The sequence below is a fragment of the Anser cygnoides genome, chromosome 6 (assembly GCF_040182565.1).
Source record: "Anser cygnoides isolate HZ-2024a breed goose chromosome 6, Taihu_goose_T2T_genome, whole genome shotgun sequence".
Classification (NCBI taxonomy): domain Eukaryota; kingdom Metazoa; phylum Chordata; class Aves; order Anseriformes; family Anatidae; genus Anser; species Anser cygnoides.
Genome location: NC_089878.1, coordinates 10840097 through 10858867, shown reverse-complemented (window position 1 = coordinate 10858867; position 18771 = coordinate 10840097). Strand labels below are relative to the sequence as shown.

At 40.3% G+C, this 18771-nt stretch overlaps 1 protein-coding gene and 1 long non-coding RNA gene across 15 annotated transcripts in view; one reads left to right on the top strand and one right to left on the bottom strand.

Moving 5' to 3' along the window:
* LRRFIP1 (LRR binding FLII interacting protein 1) overlaps positions 1-17275 on the top strand; it is a 102532-nt gene extending 85257 nt beyond the window's left edge. For 10 of the 14 annotated variants that reach the window (XM_066999794.1, XM_066999792.1, XM_066999789.1 and 7 more), the window contains 4 exons: positions 206-298; positions 1482-1574; positions 2047-2188; positions 3866-7703. In XM_066999794.1, the coding sequence (XP_066855895.1) occupies positions 206-298; positions 1482-1574; positions 2047-2188; positions 3866-6354 (2817 nt within the window). In that variant the 3' untranslated portion in view covers positions 6355-7703. Of the gene's footprint in view, positions 1-205; positions 299-1481; positions 1575-2046; positions 2189-3865; positions 7704-12430; positions 12478-13381; positions 13500-13970; positions 14051-14721; positions 14827-16726 lie in introns of those variants that run through there. The other 4 variants (XM_066999801.1, XM_066999802.1, XM_066999800.1 and 1 more) reach the window with 3 other exon arrangements.
* Positions 11613-15454, bottom strand: LOC136791137 (uncharacterized). Its single transcript, XR_010832492.1, has 3 exons — positions 15077-15454; positions 12346-12511; positions 11613-11921 (listed from the first exon to the last, which is right to left on the bottom strand). It is a non-coding gene; the product is annotated as an uncharacterized lncRNA (long non-coding RNA).
* Positions 17276-18771: the final 1496 nt, after the last annotated feature.

Sequence of the window (18771 nt, the reverse complement as noted above, 5' to 3'; positions counted from 1 at the left end):
AACTTCGTAAGTCATCTTTGAATAGTAAGATTGTCTTCAGAAGTGTAGCTTTAGCTGAGATGTCAGAAATCATGAAATTGTGCACGTAGATAACCTTTTACTTCAGCACCTGACTTTTTTCATTCTTTGGCATCACTGCAATCTTGACCATCTTTGTTAACCTGTTACCTGCTTTCTGTCTTCTTCTTTTGCTCCTGTCTCTCAGGAAATCCAACAGCTGCAACAGAAACAGCAGAGCTATGTCAGGGAAATTTCTGATCTTCAGGAGACAATAGAGTGGAAAGACAAAAAAATAGGGGTAGGACTGTCAACTCCTGAAATGTGTTCAGAGTGGCGTTGTGTTCTTGAGCTGATACTGCTTTTGTAAAACCTCACAAAGAAAATCCTTCTCAGTGGCTTTGCTTGGTGTGGCTGTCTTAGTATATTACCAGTGAACTAGCAAATAGTAAACTTTGTCCTTGTTCAATAATATAAAATCCAAGAAAAACTTAGCAGCTGGTCAGATTTCAAAACCTGGGATAACTTATCTGCTGTGGTGCTCCATTTGTGTATGCTATATCGAGAAAGGAAGTGCTATTTGTAATGCAGTTCCATCAGCACTGACTTTTTGCTTATTCAGATTTAATCTGCAGACTGAGCAGAAACTGGAGTGTGATTACGAAGTAACAGAACTCTTTATGGCCTTTGGGGATGAAAGTCTCTAATGTTCTCTTGTTTCTCATCCTTTCCCACCACCTCCTGTCAAAGCCAAATGGAAACCCACTCTTAAAGAAAACCATGGCTTTCTTTTCAACAACAAACACTGAAGACTTTCTGAACTTAGAAGGGGAAAGAAATCTGGCAGTTCATACGTGTTTGTGATGTCCAGTAACTTCTAGCAATTTGAAACTAAAGTGTGTGATTTTAGTTACTGTGCGTTTATATAGAAATATCAGGAGGTTCAGTACTAAAATTTGCATTTGCACATGGTACATCCCAAAGTTTTAAGTTAGCTTATTGGCAGTTTTCTGGTTAATTGAAATGTGCTGCACCTATCACAGTAACCCATGAAATTAACAGGCCATAATAGACTACTAAAATGTCAGGCTTGCTTTCATGCTCTTCTGTTAGCACGTGGGACTTGTGTATTCAGCGTGTACGTTGGATATGAATTAACTCATCCAGCAGATAAGAATGGAAAGTGGGTCCTCCTTTGAAGGATCTTTCGTGAAGGCTCGGGCTTTGAGTGTCTTCAATAGGAAGTCCTGGGACTGCCTGATTATTGAATAAGCTGTGAATTTCTTGGATTTGAGGCTTATCTGTGTGTATGTAAGCTCGATCCTTTAATCTGTGAACTTTACCTTTTTCACACATGCCACTTCCATGAATCCCTGAATATCTTAAATCTGCTCATTCTTGTTTACACTTGCTTTTCATGCTCTTTACTTGTCTTCCTTCCTTTCTTCACATCTCCTCGCCCTCTGTTTGTGTTGGGAACTCAGGCATTAGAGAGGCAGAAAGATTTCTTTGATTCCCTAAGGAGTGAGCGGGATGACCTTAGAGATGAAGTGGTTGTGCTGAAGGAGCAACTGAAGGTATGCAAGAGGAATAAGAAAAACTTGTATTTAACTGCTGACTTTTACCTCCTGTACATTTTTGCAGAAAAATTGAATCTAGCTCAGTACCAAGGACTCTATTTTCATAAGTTGCCAGTTCGGGAATTTTCTGATAGTCCTTCACCCTAATATCTATCGACTGTGAGCTCTTAGCATAGACTGTTATATTCAGTATTAAATTGTTGCTTTTATAGGAGACGCGTCTCCGAGGAACACTTTAAGCAGCAGATTTAAGTTTAAAAATAAATAAAAAGAGCTGGTATCACATGCTTTCTGCGATGCTGGCTAGTCAGAGAACTGTAATATTCTGTGCTATTTTCTGACTTCCAGCCATTTTTAATGGAGTGATCGAAGTGGTTGTTTATTCAGAATGTCAAAGACAAGAACATCTGAACAGTTCCTGCTCTTATTGAGCAGCAGGCTTTAAAGCGTTGCTTTTGCTTCTCTGTAGAAACATGGAATAATCCCAGACTCTGACGTAGCTACCAATGGGGAGACATCTGACATACTTGATAACGAAAGACACTTGGATTCTTCCAAAACTGTTCAAGGCACAGCACAGGCGTTAAAGACAGCAGGGGACGGGATGTTAGGTAAGTGCTGTATATCCTTTCCTATCTTTCTGTCCATCTGTCTACTCATTCATCTTTGCTTGGAGTTTGGGCATTTGTTAGTGGGACAATTAACACATCACGCAGCATGCTACTTGTCGAATCACTTGTGCATCACATCACATATGCATTTTTCTGCTTGATATTTATTATCACTCCAAGTATGTTGTGCAGTTTCCTGCAAAGGCAAACTTCATTCCCCATTCAAGGTGACAAAGGACGAGAATACAAATACTACATATTACAGATAAGTAGCAATCACTCAGATTACTATTCAAACCCTGAGTTTGAAAATTGTCCTGCTGTTGCTCGATATTTTTCTGCACGTATCTTAAAGAATCAAAATAAAAACATTTCAGTTTTACATAAAGAACTTCTACGCTGGTTCATTTATATACCTGAGAACTATCAATGTTTGCTGAACAGTGCTGGGCACTGTTAAAAAACACTAGTGCATGAATTCGTTGTTCTTGGTATCTAGTACTACTGAGCAGTTAATATTACCACTTCCACATCTGTACTCGTTGTAACAGGAATAATGCCGTTAAATTCACAGAACACGACTGTGAGATGGATAGTGTTAGGAAGGAGAAATCTGGCTGGCAAAAAAAAACTTCCTCCTTAGGCAGTTAGAATGAATGATCACTCAGAGAGCTACTATACTAGTGGAACGAAAGGGAAATCATTTTTTGTTCTTGCTGCTCTAAATTGACATACTAGTAAACAGCAACAGGCAGCCAACCATTGCAAGTGCAAGTTATCTTGCTTTTGGCTGTTGGCTGCTTTTTCCTCACTCAATTTGTGTGTGGAAACAATATGGAGCACCAAAACCAAGGTAAGGGAAAATTTTACATGCAATGTTTTCTATCTCTCCTTGTTCTGTTTTTGTTTTTTTTTTGGAAGCAGGTACACCATAGACCCAAAAGCTAACTGCTGAAGCCACACAAAAACCGTTGTTTTAATACCTGTTGCTCCTAAATAATGTTTGAAGAAACAGTGCTTAAAAAAAAAAAAGTCCCTTTCCCTTGAGAGGATGAAGTGGCTCTAAGGGGCATTAAGTACTTGATCTTTGATCTGTGTTGGTAATGTTAAACAGCTGAAACATTTGCTTGCCAATCAGATTTTATATTCGCAGTCTTTGTCATATACACATAAACACTGATGATGCCTGTTTATGATCTTAGGAGTAAAATATTACTGGGTAATCTGTGATTACTTCGTTATACTGGCATCAGACACACACTCCTGCATGCACAGAGTGGTGTTAAGTTGAAGTTGTAGAGCATATTGCTGAGAAAGCATAATCTTTCGTGTTAGTGTTACATCTGCAAATATTACTGTTAAATTGCACTGCTTGAAACAAAGTTGTTCTCATCTACAAGAGCTGTAATTCACACAGCCAAGAGCAAACATCCTTTAATTTACAAAAACACAGGCCAGCACTGGAGACTTTTCTTGCTTTGAGAGGGTGGTGGTGGTGAATTTCACTGATCAGAAAACAAACCCATACCCTTACTAATTCAATTGCTGCTTTGCCTCACGTAATTGGCAAAGGCTGATCTTCTATTAACCTGTTCTTTGATTCATTCTCTTTCGGGTTATAAGTGGGGAGGTAAGTGGTGTGGTGTGGTCCCTTCAACTTTCTCAATGGTCTTTTAGGCAAAGCCAATGAAGTGGACATGAAAAATGAGATTTTGGAGGATGTGGGGAAAAGAGAAATCTTGCAGAATACTGAGCATGAGGAACACAAAGAGGAGTCTGAGGAGCAGGAAGTACAGACATTGCATGCTGATGAAAACACAGAGGCAGAAAAAGTGATTGAAGAAACCGATGCCGGGTCAACAGCGATATTACCAGATAGTAGGCTTACAGAACAAAACCAAAGCCTTGCAGAACCTGTGTCAGGGAATGCTTCTTCAAACGATGATAGTGACGCAGATGATTTGAGAAAGGAGACAGAGTCAGCAGACACAGCAGCCCGACAGCCTGTTAGCGAGGAGGCTGAATGCAGTAACTCACAGCCAAGGACAAATCAGACTTCAGAGGTGGGCTCAGTGCAGGGTCAGGATTTTGAGAGTCCTCAGGAAATGCCCAGAGACTTAGGTACAGAGCGTGAACTGGAAGAAGCTGCTCCAGAACAGGAAGAACGAGAGGATGTGGAAACTAGCCATGCACTGAGTGCTAATGACATGGAACAAGCAGCTGACACTGCAAGCTGTGAGTTTGTTTCTGACCAGCCAGGGCTACCAGAGGCTGAAGTAGCAGACTCCCTGAGCGAAGAGGTAAATGTGGAGAGTCACCTTGAGACACTCCAGCATGTGGAAGAAAGTGCTGAGAACAAAGTTACAAATGTCTTGGAGGAAAAGCTCCTTGAAAGCAAAGACTGCACTGATGGGACAGCTGATGAGAAGGGAGGTGATAGAGCTGAAGAAGAAGATGAGGTGGGGAATGCAGTTCAGGGGCAGGCAACAGAAAGGGATTCTGTGGGTTCGGAGGGGAAAGAGTCCCATGAAAGTGGTGTCCCAGCAGATAAAAGTGAAAAAGAGGAGGGAGGAGATGACACATGCATTCAGCCACCTTCTTCAGAGGATGCTCATTTAGCATTGTTAGAGGAACAGAATATACAAGAGAGAACAGAACTTAAAGCTGCTGAGAAAGACGGACAGAAAGAAGTATTGATGGAAAACTTGGAGGTGTGTTCAGATTCTGCAGGAGCAGGCAAGCAGGAGGAAGCACCTGCAGAGTCTGTGGGCTCTGTTACCGAGGTGAAAGGAAGAGTGCTGCAGCAGGCAGAGCCAGGCCCAGACGTTGTGAAAGAAATGGCATCTCAGGAAAGCAGTTCAGACCCAAGGGTTTTAGATGACAAAACTCAGGAATCAGAAGTGGAAATACAATGCGAGTCTGGGAAAAGAGAGGAAAGTAGGGCAGAATGGGTGGAAGACTTAGAACCAAAGGTGGAACTTCAGAAAGTTCAGTGTAGTAAAGACACAACAGGAGATACAGTGGGAGAGAAAAATAGTTCTTCAGAAGATGAAGCACAGAATGCAGGTAAGCAAGAGGAAGGCGAAACACAAAACGTAGTGAAGCAAGAGGAAAGTGAAGCACAAAACGTAGTGAAGCAAGAGGAAGGCGAAGCACAAAACATAGCGAAGCAAGAGGAAGGCGAAGCACAAAAGGTAGCGAAGCAAGAGGAAGGTGAAGCACAAAAGGTAGCGAAGCAAGAGGAAGGCGAAGCACAAACTGTAGTGAAGCAAGAGGAAGGTGAAGCACAAAACGTAGCGAAGCAAGAGGAAGGTGAAGCACAAAACGTAGCGAAGCAAGAGGAAGGTGAAGCACAAAACGTAGCGAAGCAAGAGGAAGGTGAAGCACAAAACGTAGCGAAGCAAGAGGAAGGTGAAGCACAAAACGTAGCGAAGCAAGAGGAAGGTGAAGCACAAAACGTAGCGAAGCAAGAGGAAGGTGAATCTAAAGAGGAGCTAACTGTAGATCTTAGTGGAACTAGTGAAAACCAAGCTGATCAAGAAATATTGAAAGAAGATGAGAAACAGTTAGAGTTAGCAAACCCCCATGGTGATGGATTTGCTCCTGAGGATGATGCAAATAATTGTCTTGCACAGAAAGCTGAGATAGATGAAAATGTTAGTGAGCGAGTTAGCTTGGAGGCTCAAGCAGAGGAAGGACTAGAAGATGATGGTGACGCATTTGACTTCGATGAAGAATCAAAACAGATACTCAAAACTGATGAAAAATCTGATGGAGAGAAAGCTGATACACAGAGTGGAGAGGATGATGGAGCAAATGGCGTGGTCAAAAAAACTGTCGAAGCAAGTGAAGCTGGAAAAAGAACAGGTGAAATAGAAACCGAAGTCCCCTTGACCGAAGATGACAGCTTACGGCATAAGAAAGGAGATGAGTCTGGAGAAGCAGGGCACTTGCAAGGGGAAGCATCATCACTGAAAACTGATGAGAAGGCTGATGTGTTGGAAGATGAAAGTAAAGCATCAGATTCTAATGAAGTGGAAAAAATACCAGATGTTTCAGAACAGGATTTGGAAAGTGCTTACAGTAACAGGGAGGAAAGCAAAGAGGATTTGCAAGGTGGTAGAAGGGCTAAGGGTAAATCTAGAGATGACTGTACAATATCCTAAGTTAAAAATCTCAGGCTACACGAGATACATGCCATTTGATCAGTCTCAGTACAGAAGCATGCACTTTGCACAACAAATCAGGCCTTAGGAATATAGGAATACTCTTAAGGTTTTTTTTTCCTTATAGGTAACTCTCATCATAATACACTGCCAGGTCATATACATGGTAATGATGCAACTATTAAGTTATTCACTGACGTACCTAGCCACAAAAAATCATGCGTGGGTTTGGTTTTGCTGTGTCTCAGGTTAAATGTTACCAAAAGAGCAAGCTTCACAAATAAGCTATGCGGTCTATCTTGCAATTAAAGTACTTTTAGTGTGGATAACTGCTACTGAGGAACTTTTATATGAAATTCCTACTTTCTAGCCTACTATAATGATAGGTTATCTGAATGTACTTCCATGTGCATTAGATCGACAGTATGTTAATGCCTTGTCATGAAGGAACTCAGTAGGTCAGCAACACTGAGATCTAATGTTGAAACTTGTTGCTGAATGATTAAAGCCTAGGAACCAATTTTTTTGTTGCTGTGGAACAAGATAATGTCATTCCACCTTTTGTATCTTTCTAATATGGACGTATTCCAAAGTATCAATCACTGTGAATCCGCTTAGTCTAAACACTTCGGAAGAACAATACACAGTTTGAAGGAAGTACAGCGTGCAGGTTGCTAAAAGGAACAAATATATATGTTTACTTCATCTAGGCACTTTGCACCACAATAGGCCTTTTACACCATGTCTAACGTTTTTTTTCCTAAGCAAGTATCAGTACACACTGTAACGTGTGCTTAGGTTTGCTGTCCAGTACTGTCTAGCTATGAATATTACAAAATACCTATTTTTCCAAGAAGGTTTTTGTTTAAAATTGCATTACTTATTGCGTTATATATATATATTTTTTCCAAAATATTATTCTGAAAGAATGTTTTTTTCTCTGAAAAATTCTTTCCTCTTTTTCTGGAGAGAAGATAACTTTGGATGTCTTAGTCCTTACTGGGTGTTAGACCAAAGACTGTTGTTGTTTTCTATACTAGCCCCCGAGCCTATTTGAAAAGCTGGAGTACTTTGAATTGTTGGCTTGAACTAGGCACTTCGACTCACTGTTATATTCCATGCATCCTTTGTAGTGCTTGGGAAGAAGAGCATGTTTTGCATAAGTTGTGTTAAGCAGTGAACATCCAAAGGGAATGCAAACTGAGCAGTCGGGAGGGGGGCTGTAGAAAGTTCTGTCTGTGTTGATGTTACAAAGTTGATGGATTGCAAACAGACTGCAAAATTTCAAGATGTATATCAAAATGTACTGAGCTGTATATAATTGAAATAAACATATTTTCTACTTTAAATTGCCTGTCCAGAGCACTGTTTATAAACCTGCATAAATATTTTTTTAAAATCCGTATCATTTCACAAACACCATTTCTACAGCTTTCTTAAATGTATTGCATTGTGCTGCATAGATAGTGGAGCTGTCCCGTTAGGAACAGGCAGCCTTGGGATTCGAGGTCAGTGAATGCGATGGCACCCATAGCAGCACACCTGTGACAGAACTATAAACCTTTAACTCCTTTCATATGACTTCTCTCCAACTTAGAACAGCTTCAGTATGGTTTCTGTAAGTATTAGCAGTTGGTTTTGTTAAGCATTTACACTAAATGCTAATCTAAAAAGTCACAAATCTTTAAAGCATCTCTCCTTGCCATGTAGTAGTGTTTAAATAAAGATTTTTCCCTTGCCACGTTCTACTGTAATACATGGTTTAATGTTGAAAGTATTTAAAGGTATTTATATTTAAATGTTAAGTACAGTTATATGTATAACTAAATGTTCTTGCCAGGCGTCGCCTAACCTTGTGGATGGATATACGATCAACTTTCAGTTAAATTAGGCATGTGCCAGCATTTCCGATATTTTTCAGGAGTTAGAAACACAACAGGAGTGCTTCTGGATGGTTGAAGGGCAGGTAATGGTGACCTATTTTTAACTATTTTTTTTCCACTTCAAGGAAAAAAAAGCATCTATAAGAGAAGTCCTTTTTTAACGGCAAGTCACAGAAAGAAACAATGACAACTCTAGCCTTAACTGTTCGTGTGCTTGCTTTTATCCCACAGTAACTTGCCAAATCTCAATGAAACTACAGTAGAAACAAGAACACGGGCAGGCGATGAACAGCTTATGTACTATAAGTCCTCCCTTGAATGTTAGCTGCTCGGTGCCAGTGTTGGCAGCCGGTTCCTGACTTCTGGAATTGGGCAAGTACCACAGAGAAGGAGGTGGTCCTGGTGTTCCTTAGCTCTTCAGTTTCTTCTTCAGTGTATGCACATCAAGGGAGAGGGGGAGGTCTCTCTGGTAAATAAGCTTAAAGATAAAAGGAACTGCAAGATGATGTGTTCAGAGTTTGAATCAAATATTATATGCGAGTTAGCTTTTGAACGAAATGTATTGCATTAGAGAGGCGGGGAGGGGACTGTCTCAGGAGGAAATACCTATCAAATGGATGCCTTGTAAAGTTACGTAATTGAAAACCGTTTTTCATGTTTTCCCTGCGATATCCCTAACAAATGCAATAATGGATATATCTTGTCCCTTGCATTGTTTTAGACTTTCAAAGACAGCAAAATTCAAACTTTTAAGGGAGTTTACAATGAAACCAAGAAATCATGAGATGAACTAAAACCAGGAATCTGATTTTGTAATGTAACCCATTTTGGCTTGAGCAGAGGCAGCCAGCTCAAGGAGTACTGTAGTGAGCACAGGGTCACAATGTGCAAGACTCCTTTCCCTTTCCCTTTCCCTTTCCCTTTCCCTTTCCCTTTCCCTTTCCCTTTCCCTTTCCCTTTCCCTTTCCCTTTCCCTTTCCCTTTCCCTTTCCCTTTCCCTTTCCCTTTCCCTTTCCCTTTCCCTTTCCCTTTCCCTTTCCCTTTCCCTTTCCCATGATAAGCTGATGGATCCAGAGAAGCAATATTGTCCCACCTTCTGTTGGATTCCTCCAGCTCCCTCGAGCTGTTGGTGTGTTTCCATGGGACGCAGCCCTCACTGCTTGCCTTCCCACCCTCCATGGACACTTTACCCTTTTCAGTTGCATCCACATTAATTACTTGTTGGACCATGCAAACCATTAAAGTTAAAAATAGCAGTTTCTCATGCCACAATTTCCTCAAAATAGGAAGAGACATCAACTGTCTGTGGGTTATTAGGGGATATTAGGTCAATTTTGCCACTGAAGCAGCACCATAGTTAGCAATACTTGGAGTCAACTGCATTACCCAAGTAACGAGAGTGCTCACGTGCCTTAAACTGGCCTGCACAATAGCAGAAGACATTGATAGCCACAGCTGCCACTCCCGTCTGTCCTGTTCACTTCCCTGGGTGAATGGCATTGTCCCCAGCTCCTGGGGCAGTGCTCTGTTAAGCTCTTTTGTGTATGTAAGCCGTGAACTGGTGCACTGAGTAGGTTGGAAATCATCTTACCAACATTAAAGCTCACTGAGATGAATTTCAGAGTATTCATTCGTTGTAATATCTTCGTATTTGAAACATGGATAATGAGTGTTTTACATGGGAGTTGTAATTAGCTGCTTCACATGCTAATTCAGAACATTGTTCTTTTCCACATATAGCTCTAGAAGCTCTCAGATCCTTGATTTGCTGGAAAAATGTCTCCTAAAAGCAAAAATAAAGTTTTATGAAAAGATCTATTAAAGCTAAAGTAAGTTTTATGTATCAGTGTGGGGTTGTAGGATACATGAAACTGAAGAACTTTATCTACACATGCAGAAAGCTTTTCTACATAAGCAGCAATTTTAGCAAACTAGTATTTTCTGTGATCTTTTAAATCCTGCTGCCAGCATGTCATCTGTCCTAGTGTGATGCAGATGCCCATCATGAGGGAAGAGAGAAGTGATGGTGAGACCCAATTTGAAGGTTCACCCCAAAATGCTAACACTGGTTTTGCAGGGAAGGAGGCTGGGTGAAGATGATGTGCTTCCTTACTGGGTACTGGAGGTGTCCTTTCATTAGGCAGACGTATTTCACCCCACAACAGTGGTTGTGGTAATAAAAGTATTTCAGCTGCATGTATGGCTGACTTCCTTTTAGGATTAAGGTGGATTATTTGGCCCCTTTAGAGTCTGCGAGTTTGGGATAGCTTTATAGTGGCCTCCAGATTTTCTTCTGCACCAGTCCTTTCCTAATCCTATGTAACTTCATTTCTTGATCTCTGCTGACCTGCGACACCCAATTCTATCTTCATTCTGAATATCTACGACTTTCCTTTTAGTGTTTGCCCTCCTTGCTTTCTTCATTGGACTTCATTGTTCCACCTTCATATTTTTACAGAATTTCTGTCTTCAGCTTCCCATATAAGTATGTGAAACTGTTTTATTCTTTTAAAGGATATTTTTCTCTTGTTAGTTTACAAAAACATGAATGTGTTTTCCTCCCCCATCAGTGCTCAGGTGTAACAATGCTGGGCATGTTACAAATGGCTAATAAAAAAGATAGGTTCAAAGTGAATGTGTAGAACTGCTGAACTGGGATGTCACTTTACGGTCTGTATTTGAGTACTGCATCAGAAGCCAAGGTAAAGGTTTTATTCCATGCTCTAGAATGACTGCTGGTACATGGGAACTTGGATACACAGGAGAGAAATGACTTACCACGAATTACTAGGTAAAGGACTGCTCCCGTCTGCCAAATAGATAGAGTTTCATTTGGAAACTTCAGTTTTCCCCATGGCTTGGTTGATACAGACTGTTTATTCTCTTTATTGAATGTGTTAACAAGAAAAAAAGGGTGAACCGCAAGACTTTGGCCTGTTAGGGATTTAACAATGAACGAGGATAACAGCGTATTGTATTTTAAAATGATTTTCAAAGCTTTTCAAAAATATTTGTCTGTCAACATGAAAATCCAGCCAGTTTACCTGGTAAAAGCCCAGCATTCTTCTGTCTGTGACTTATAAATTGCTTGCCTTGAGTTTACAAAAGTCTTTTTTTCCTGTGATTGACCTTTGGATTTTAACAATTTAATAAGTAACAGGCAAGACCTTAGATGTGGAGTTGAGCTCTGCACACCCCCTGGCTTGGTTCTGAGCAGTGACTGCTTGCTGGCAAGGGAGGTAAACCAAATAAAACCACAATAAACACATGTGTCAAAGCTGTGGAGTAAGACCTGTCTGAGGTCAATATACCCCCTTCTAATAACAACATTTGAAGGCTATGTTCCAGTGTACTTCCATTGAGGTAACTGAACAAACTAAGGTTGTTAATGAATGAGGTAAAGTGATTTTAGTGATTTAAAAAATTGTGAGTAAAGATTTGTTGTGTACAGTTCTTGCTAAAATGCTTTCACATTTTGCATTGATAGGAAAGAAGAAACAAGGGATTTGGTTACTTGCCTCTATTTCTTTTTTCCAATTGTCTCATTCTGTACTGTGTACTTTGTTAATCAATGCCCACACATCTGCGTGCTGATATGTAGCACTTGCAGGTTCAAGTCTAACGCCACAACAGTTGGTCCGGATTGCCCGTTGCCTTCTTGATGTCTGACTGAGAGGATTTACTCTGAAGGATAAAAGAGAAAATGTTTTACCAGACTGCTGTGTTTGAAATAAAAATAATTTCACGGTCATAATGCTGGGGATAACACAATGTCATTGTCATGCTGTTTAGTAAAAGAACTGAGGATTTTAAGTGTAGAGAATGTGCTTAGCTGTGATTACAGGTGTTTACCGTATTTTTATGATGTTGAATTGTAAAGATCTGTGAGATTTTGTGTTGCAGTTGTGTTTGACCCTAGAGTTCTTGCATGCTAACCTAACGTAGAAGATTAGCCTCTTTGCATGCAGCTGGGTGCTGCTACTGCCGTGACAAGCATGCTCTGTGAGAATGACATAACCTCCCCTGGCTGCAGCCCCTTCCCAGTCCTGTTTGTGGCCTCATTTCCTGTGGTACGTGCATAACTACCTTCATCATTAGTTTCACTAACCTTAACGGTTCGTTGTCGTATCAGATACGCTCTGAAACGCGTGGCTCACTTAAATCAGCACTGAACTTTCGGTTTTCTCTTTCAGACAGGCTGAGGAAACTCATTGATGAACGGGAATCCTTACTAGACCAGGTAATCACACACAAACTGAGATGCTGTGCATTAACTAAATGTATGATAAAAACAGTAAAGATTCAGAAAACCAAAATGCCCCTAATACAGATTATAGAACATATACACCATTGTCTTTCAGCATGTGTGCTGTGCTCTTGCTGAGGACTTTATGCTTCCCCCTGAGTCTTTTCTCCTGTGCATTAGCTCACGGCATGAAATAGATGACCCGTGGGGCCTGTTTCATGCTGCTAACAAGACACATTTGGCGCTCAGAATATTCCAGATTTGTCTGTAGCCACCTAAATCTCCATCATGACCATTTCTGAAAAAATACTTTGGATTAGGTGAGGCCAAGGGAAAAACGTATATGATTCAGAAATTATAGAAGCAAACTTTACTTCCAAGAGTTAGCCTTCCTAATTGCTGGATCTGTGGGTAGTGACCAATTTGGAAAGAATGCTAGAGGAATTATAGGAGATGGGTAAATAGCAATTAAAGTAATTATTGCTAATACCACGATATAGTGGATATAATCCTTATTCAAAACATTTTAGCTGATCGGTTTCTCTGCAGGATGCTCTGTGCTTTCATTTATGGACTGTATCCTTGGCCTTGGGATTTCCTGCACAATCAATCACAGTTTGGGGTTTTTAAGAACGCTTTATATGAATGTGCCAACAGAACATTTGTGGCTTTTTTAATAAAACATTCTTCTTCCTCTTATTATTCTTGGTCCTGAATTTATGCATAAGTACTGATACTTAAACTGTGGTGTTATTTGCCAAAAGAATTTCCAGGAAATTTTGTACCAAAGGATTTTTTGGAATTTAGTTTTTTAGAAGTTTCATAACACTTGATTGAATTTGAGTCCTGAGCCACAATTTTACCGTACTTGTTTTAAGAACTATTTTGTGTCTTTCAGGTTAAAAAATTAAAGGGTCAACTGGAAGAAAAGCAAAAGAATGGCAAGCTGGAGAATGCACAATCAGAAGATGAAGTTCTGGAAAATGGGACAGATATGCACATGATTGACCTCCAAAGTGAGCTGCATTTTGGTTTTAAGAGAACTTTTGTGTCCTGCATGTGAGTGAGAGAATGTGTCTGTACAATGAACACGTAGCTCTAAGTAAACACGAGCCTTCGGTTCTAAGGGAGCTTCAAACTGGGAGCCAGCCATGCACCTCTCCTAGAGGTGAGGGAATGATTATCCTTTGAACAAGAACACAATTGGAAATCTCCCATATGTTACCCAGGAGAGCTGGGCGTAAGTTCCCTGTCACACCTGGTTAATTCTGCTTTCAGAGTGGCCAGAAAGTGATCAGATGAGATTGGGGATAGCTCCTACCTGCTAGGCGCTGAGTGGGTTTAGCTGCCAGCACTGATACAGAAGTAGACCCAAGGCAGAGAGCTACAGTCCTGCTGCCCTGAGTAGATTTATGTAGCATGGAAATCTTACGACAGACTTGTCGAGATTTGTTCTGACATCTCTTACAAATCTGCAATTCTTTTAGGAGATGCCAACAGACAGATCAGTGATCTCAAATTTAAACTAGCAAAGTCTGAGCAAGAGATAACGGCATTGGAGCAGAATGTAAGTTCCTGGTTTGTTCTGTTTGTTTACTCTTGGTGAGAATGCAAAGAGTGTATTGTATTCTGTGAAAAAGGAAGTCTTGATTAACGTGACTTCCCTTAAAATAAAACGTAGGATTGTTGCAGCATCAAAGCTGTCAAAGTTAAGTCATGAAGACTACAATGCTTGCATTGATCTATAGGGAAAAGTGAATATACTATTCATCTTCACCAAATGAAAAACTCTCAAAGGCAAATGTATACTTAAAGCATTTTACAAACTCTGCAGAATACTTTCATGTGCCTAGTTACTGGCAATTCTTACATGGCTCCTGGTGTATGAGGTAGTATATGTGGATTTTGTACAAGACCGCTCAATTGTGACTGCTCTTGACCAGAGTTCGTCATCAATATTCTTGCTGACATAAATAGCTATATTTAGTAAATGGGCTCTATTTTCTGTTGCTGGAAGTGTATTAAATATGGATATGTATAAAAGGTCTGGAGATACTTACCGTGGCCAGCCTTCTTTGATGTATTTTTCCTCAAAATACGCCTTTCTTCTATTAAATAAAATCTAGCAACTCTCTCTGGATATTGTTAAACTACAACTTCACTCTTAACTAAGAGTAAAGCTTTGGAGTAACTCCTTTTGTACAGTTGTTTAATTCAGAAAATTTGCTTTTCCCTTAGGTAATACGATTGGAAGGTCAGGTAGCCCGATATAAAACTGCTGCTGAAAATGCTGAAAGAGTAGAAGATGAACTGAAAGCAGAGAAACGCAAACTACAGCGAGAGGTAACTGTAAACGTAAACTGTCATAAACTAGCAGTCAGTCTGTGCTGCAGAAGGGGAGACTTGTCTCTGCAGTGTGTTTTAGAGCAGGAACTACCTGTCTTGGTGTGTAGCAAAGAATAAACATCTACCTTTTTTTTTCTTTTTTTGTCATTTGGTCTAAGTGTTTAACCAAACTTCTAGCACTCAAACTGCAGTAACAGTCACGACTGTGAACTCCCACTGCCATTTCACCATTTGCCCCTGAACTGACCTGTAATACCTCGCTTTGTACCAGAGTTGGTTCTCTGGAGCAAACTCAGGTGCTTCTTCTGCAATTTCAGTCTGGAAGCAGCCTTCAAATGCTCAGCTTGCATGTTACTGTACGGCTGTGAAGTGTTCGCTTGGTTCCCCATTCATCAAGCTGAATAATTCCTACTTATTTAGTGTCCTTGTTGCACCCAGAAGCTCTTTACTTTGGATGTTATAAACTCCAGGTTTGTAATTAGAAATCACTGGTCTTCTAAGGAGATGTGGTTCAGAGTGATTTTGACCATACTTCTTTTACCAAACTTCATGTTCTCTCCAAGTAACTGCTACAACCAGCCTTAAGTGTGTATATATATATATATATATATATATATATATATATATATATCAGCTTCTTTCATACCTGCCTCCTGAGGCTCTCTCTGCTTTTACTAAATTCCTCCTTCTGCTGTGCTGCCTGTAAAAGTGGTCTGTTGTGGAACTTTGCCTTCCTGCTTGTTGTCTTGCATATCAGATGAGAAACTCTCCTCTTAAGACAGTGGGGCAGATATTGCCCATCATGAATATTTGGAAAGCTGGCAGTGCTCACGAATACACTATATGCATCTGTTGTATAAACATCAGAAGTCACAAAGAAACATTGACCAGGGAGTGGTGTTGATAGTGATCAGATTCCTTTGAGATGAGATAAGGATACTAAATTTTGGTCCCTGTTCCAAGGGAATGGGGGATAGGCTAGAGTGGTTCATTTTAATATCTAAAGATTGTTCAGATATTCTGGATTAAGTGACCTTTAAATTAGATTTTGTAATTCTTGTTTTTCGTTCCTGGTGAGTACTGTAGTAGCTGTGTAAAAGGCGTCTTTCTCCTGGGCTAACAAGTCTTGAAGTCTCTTGCACGAAGTGCAATGGCTTCAGTCAAAAATGAGCCACCTTAAAGTTTTTTTAGTCTGCCCCTTAGGATGCTGTCCTGGGGGGCAGCAGGTTGCCCAAGGCCAGAAGGGTACCAAATGCTGCAATGCTGTTTCCCCTCCTGGCTCTAGACCAGAATGCTTTTGCTACACCTCTTTATGCCCCTTCCTTCTGTATAATAAATAATCCTTGTTGTTTCTCAGGGTCAGTCTTACTTACTAGCAAGTCCCAAATCAAGGCAAACTTTAAAATCTGTTTTGTGGACTTGTTGCACCTTTATCATGGTGGTGGCTTTTGCTGACTGCATTCCACCTCTCTCTACCTACCCCTGTCCCTTGATGGATTTTACAGAAAAGAAAGGCACCTAGGTGGTGGCTGTAATTCTGGGAAACAGAAACATAAAAGCCAGGCTCTGAGACAGGTGTCTGTGACCCTATGGATTCTCTGAGCATCCACGCCTCCGAAGCCAAGACAAAGTCCGAGCCATATGTTCAACATTCTGTAAATAGCTTGGATTCTTGGCACTGTGCTTAGAAAATATCTGTGTGGTCTTCAAAACAACAGCGCAGGCAGTTAACAGCATTCACTGTTAACTCTGCTAGAAGGAATTTTCAGCTGCTTCATATCTTGTAAGGAAACTCTAGCAATATCGTCAGTTAGTGTGGTATCTACAAACCTTGCTTTATTTTTGGAAAGAAAAAGCACTGCAAAAGTTACATTCTTTTTCTGCTTCTTTCCTCTAGCTTCGTTCAGCACTGGATAAAACTGAAGAGCTCGAGGTCAGCAATGGCCATCTAATAAAACGCTTGGAGAAGATGAAAGCCAACCGGAGTGCTTTATTGTCGCAGCAATAACCAACGCCTTTCAACGGAAACGACTACTTGACAGAATCAGAACAGCATTGCAGATGCTTCTGTCTCTCGCTGTCTGGGATGCTTTGCGTCATGCCTTCTGACAACAGACAACCGCAACACTTGCTACGTGCCACCCAGTCGTGGTTCTCTCTACGCAGATTCAAACCTACTGCACTATATGCATAGGAGTAGCTGATCCAAATGGCTGTGCCTCCGGGGGCCCTTCTACACACTACTTTGGGTACACTTGGCAGACAGTATCCATATACCATATAAGAAGCACATCGGGGCATCGTGTTAAGTTCTCCATCCAGAAGGCACAGCAGCCGTTTATTGCCATTTAAAATGGCATTCAAAGAAAAAAACACTTTAGCTGGACTGGAATTTTGTGTCTTGCTGAAAACTTAAAAAAAAAAAAAAAAAAAAAAAACCAACAAACACTAAGTTTTAGACTTTCTCATGACAGTATCTGTAATTTAGTGACTACGGTAGAGTTATTCATAGTAGGCTTTTTCATTTACAAATCACTGTGGAACCACAAGCCATTACAAAGCAAAACTCCTTCAGTGGAAACCATGGAAGAAGATGGTCTTGGAAGCAAAAGTGACCTTAAATGACTTTGCCAATAAAACAAAGGTATTTGGAGGGATTTTTGCACCAGTTGAATCATAAGACTATTTTATTTCAGGGTAAATAGGCAATAGCTTCATTGGATTTAAAATCTTATTTGTATTATTTAATCCCTGCTCTTGGAATTGAAGTAAAATACTTCTAAAGGATGTAAAGTTGCATTAATAAACCAGCATAAGGCCATGTTTTAAGAAATGGTGGGCTTTGCACTTACATCACTTCAGTGCATTTGTCAAATCAAGTGTCACTTGCTTAAACAAAATACATAATGGGTTTTTTACATCAGAAACTATCTACTGGTCCATGAACTGCTAGGATACTATGCCACTACCAAATGCAAGTCTCATCTTAAAAAAGTAACTGATAAGTAAAGAAGCACTTTAGAAAATATTACTGCATATGTTTTTTCTACAAATGCAGAAATAGCGAATTATTTCCTTCTGAAGTTACTGTAAAGGTTTTCCACTTTTCATGAAAAAATAACATAATAAACTGCCTGCAACATTTTAATTGGTTATACACAACTAGCGCTACAGCTCTGGTTTATTGGAAATGATTCTGAATGTACTACTCAAAGGAGAACAGCAGTTACCTGAAGATGAAGTCAGTCCTTTCCCCTTCAGCCCTAACCGAAAGCTCACAAGTAACGGAGATGACTGATCCCTTCGCAATCTGCTCCCAGCATAGAGCAGATTCCTGGCAAACAGGAGCAACCTTCTGTTGACACGGTTCTGTTAAGCCAAATCCAGACCCCAGGAGACCATTTCTTCCTAACTTGGACTTTCTGGGTCCAGATCTTTCCCCAGCCTCTTCCTCACAGACTAGAGGTTAGAGTACAAACCGCTGCTATTTTCAACATCAGGGGATTGCTGGCATCTTCTTAGAGCACCTTCGCAAATTACATAAACCAAAAACAGTATCTGAATGTGTTTCTGTGGTTTGGCTAGAAAATAACACCTTCCTCTTTGCCTTTTCTGGGTGGGCCCTGAAATTTATGAATGAAGTAATGAAAATAATATTCCAGGAGGAAGAAGGTTTTTCGTGCCCCTGGGGAAATAAGTATTTCTTTGTCGATCAAGTGGGGTAGAACGTGGGGATTAAAGTAATCTAAACTTCAACTCCAGCTAGGACTTTGATTTTTTTTCCTTTTTTTTGAGGGGAACATTCAGGTGCAGAGCCATGTTTCTTGTGGAATACCTCAAAATCGCTGTGGATACCAATTTACAACTTTCTGTGGTTGACTCGTGTAATTTCTGGTGTACAAAGCCTCTGGGGCCTAAAAAATGAATTAAGGTTTTTTTCTG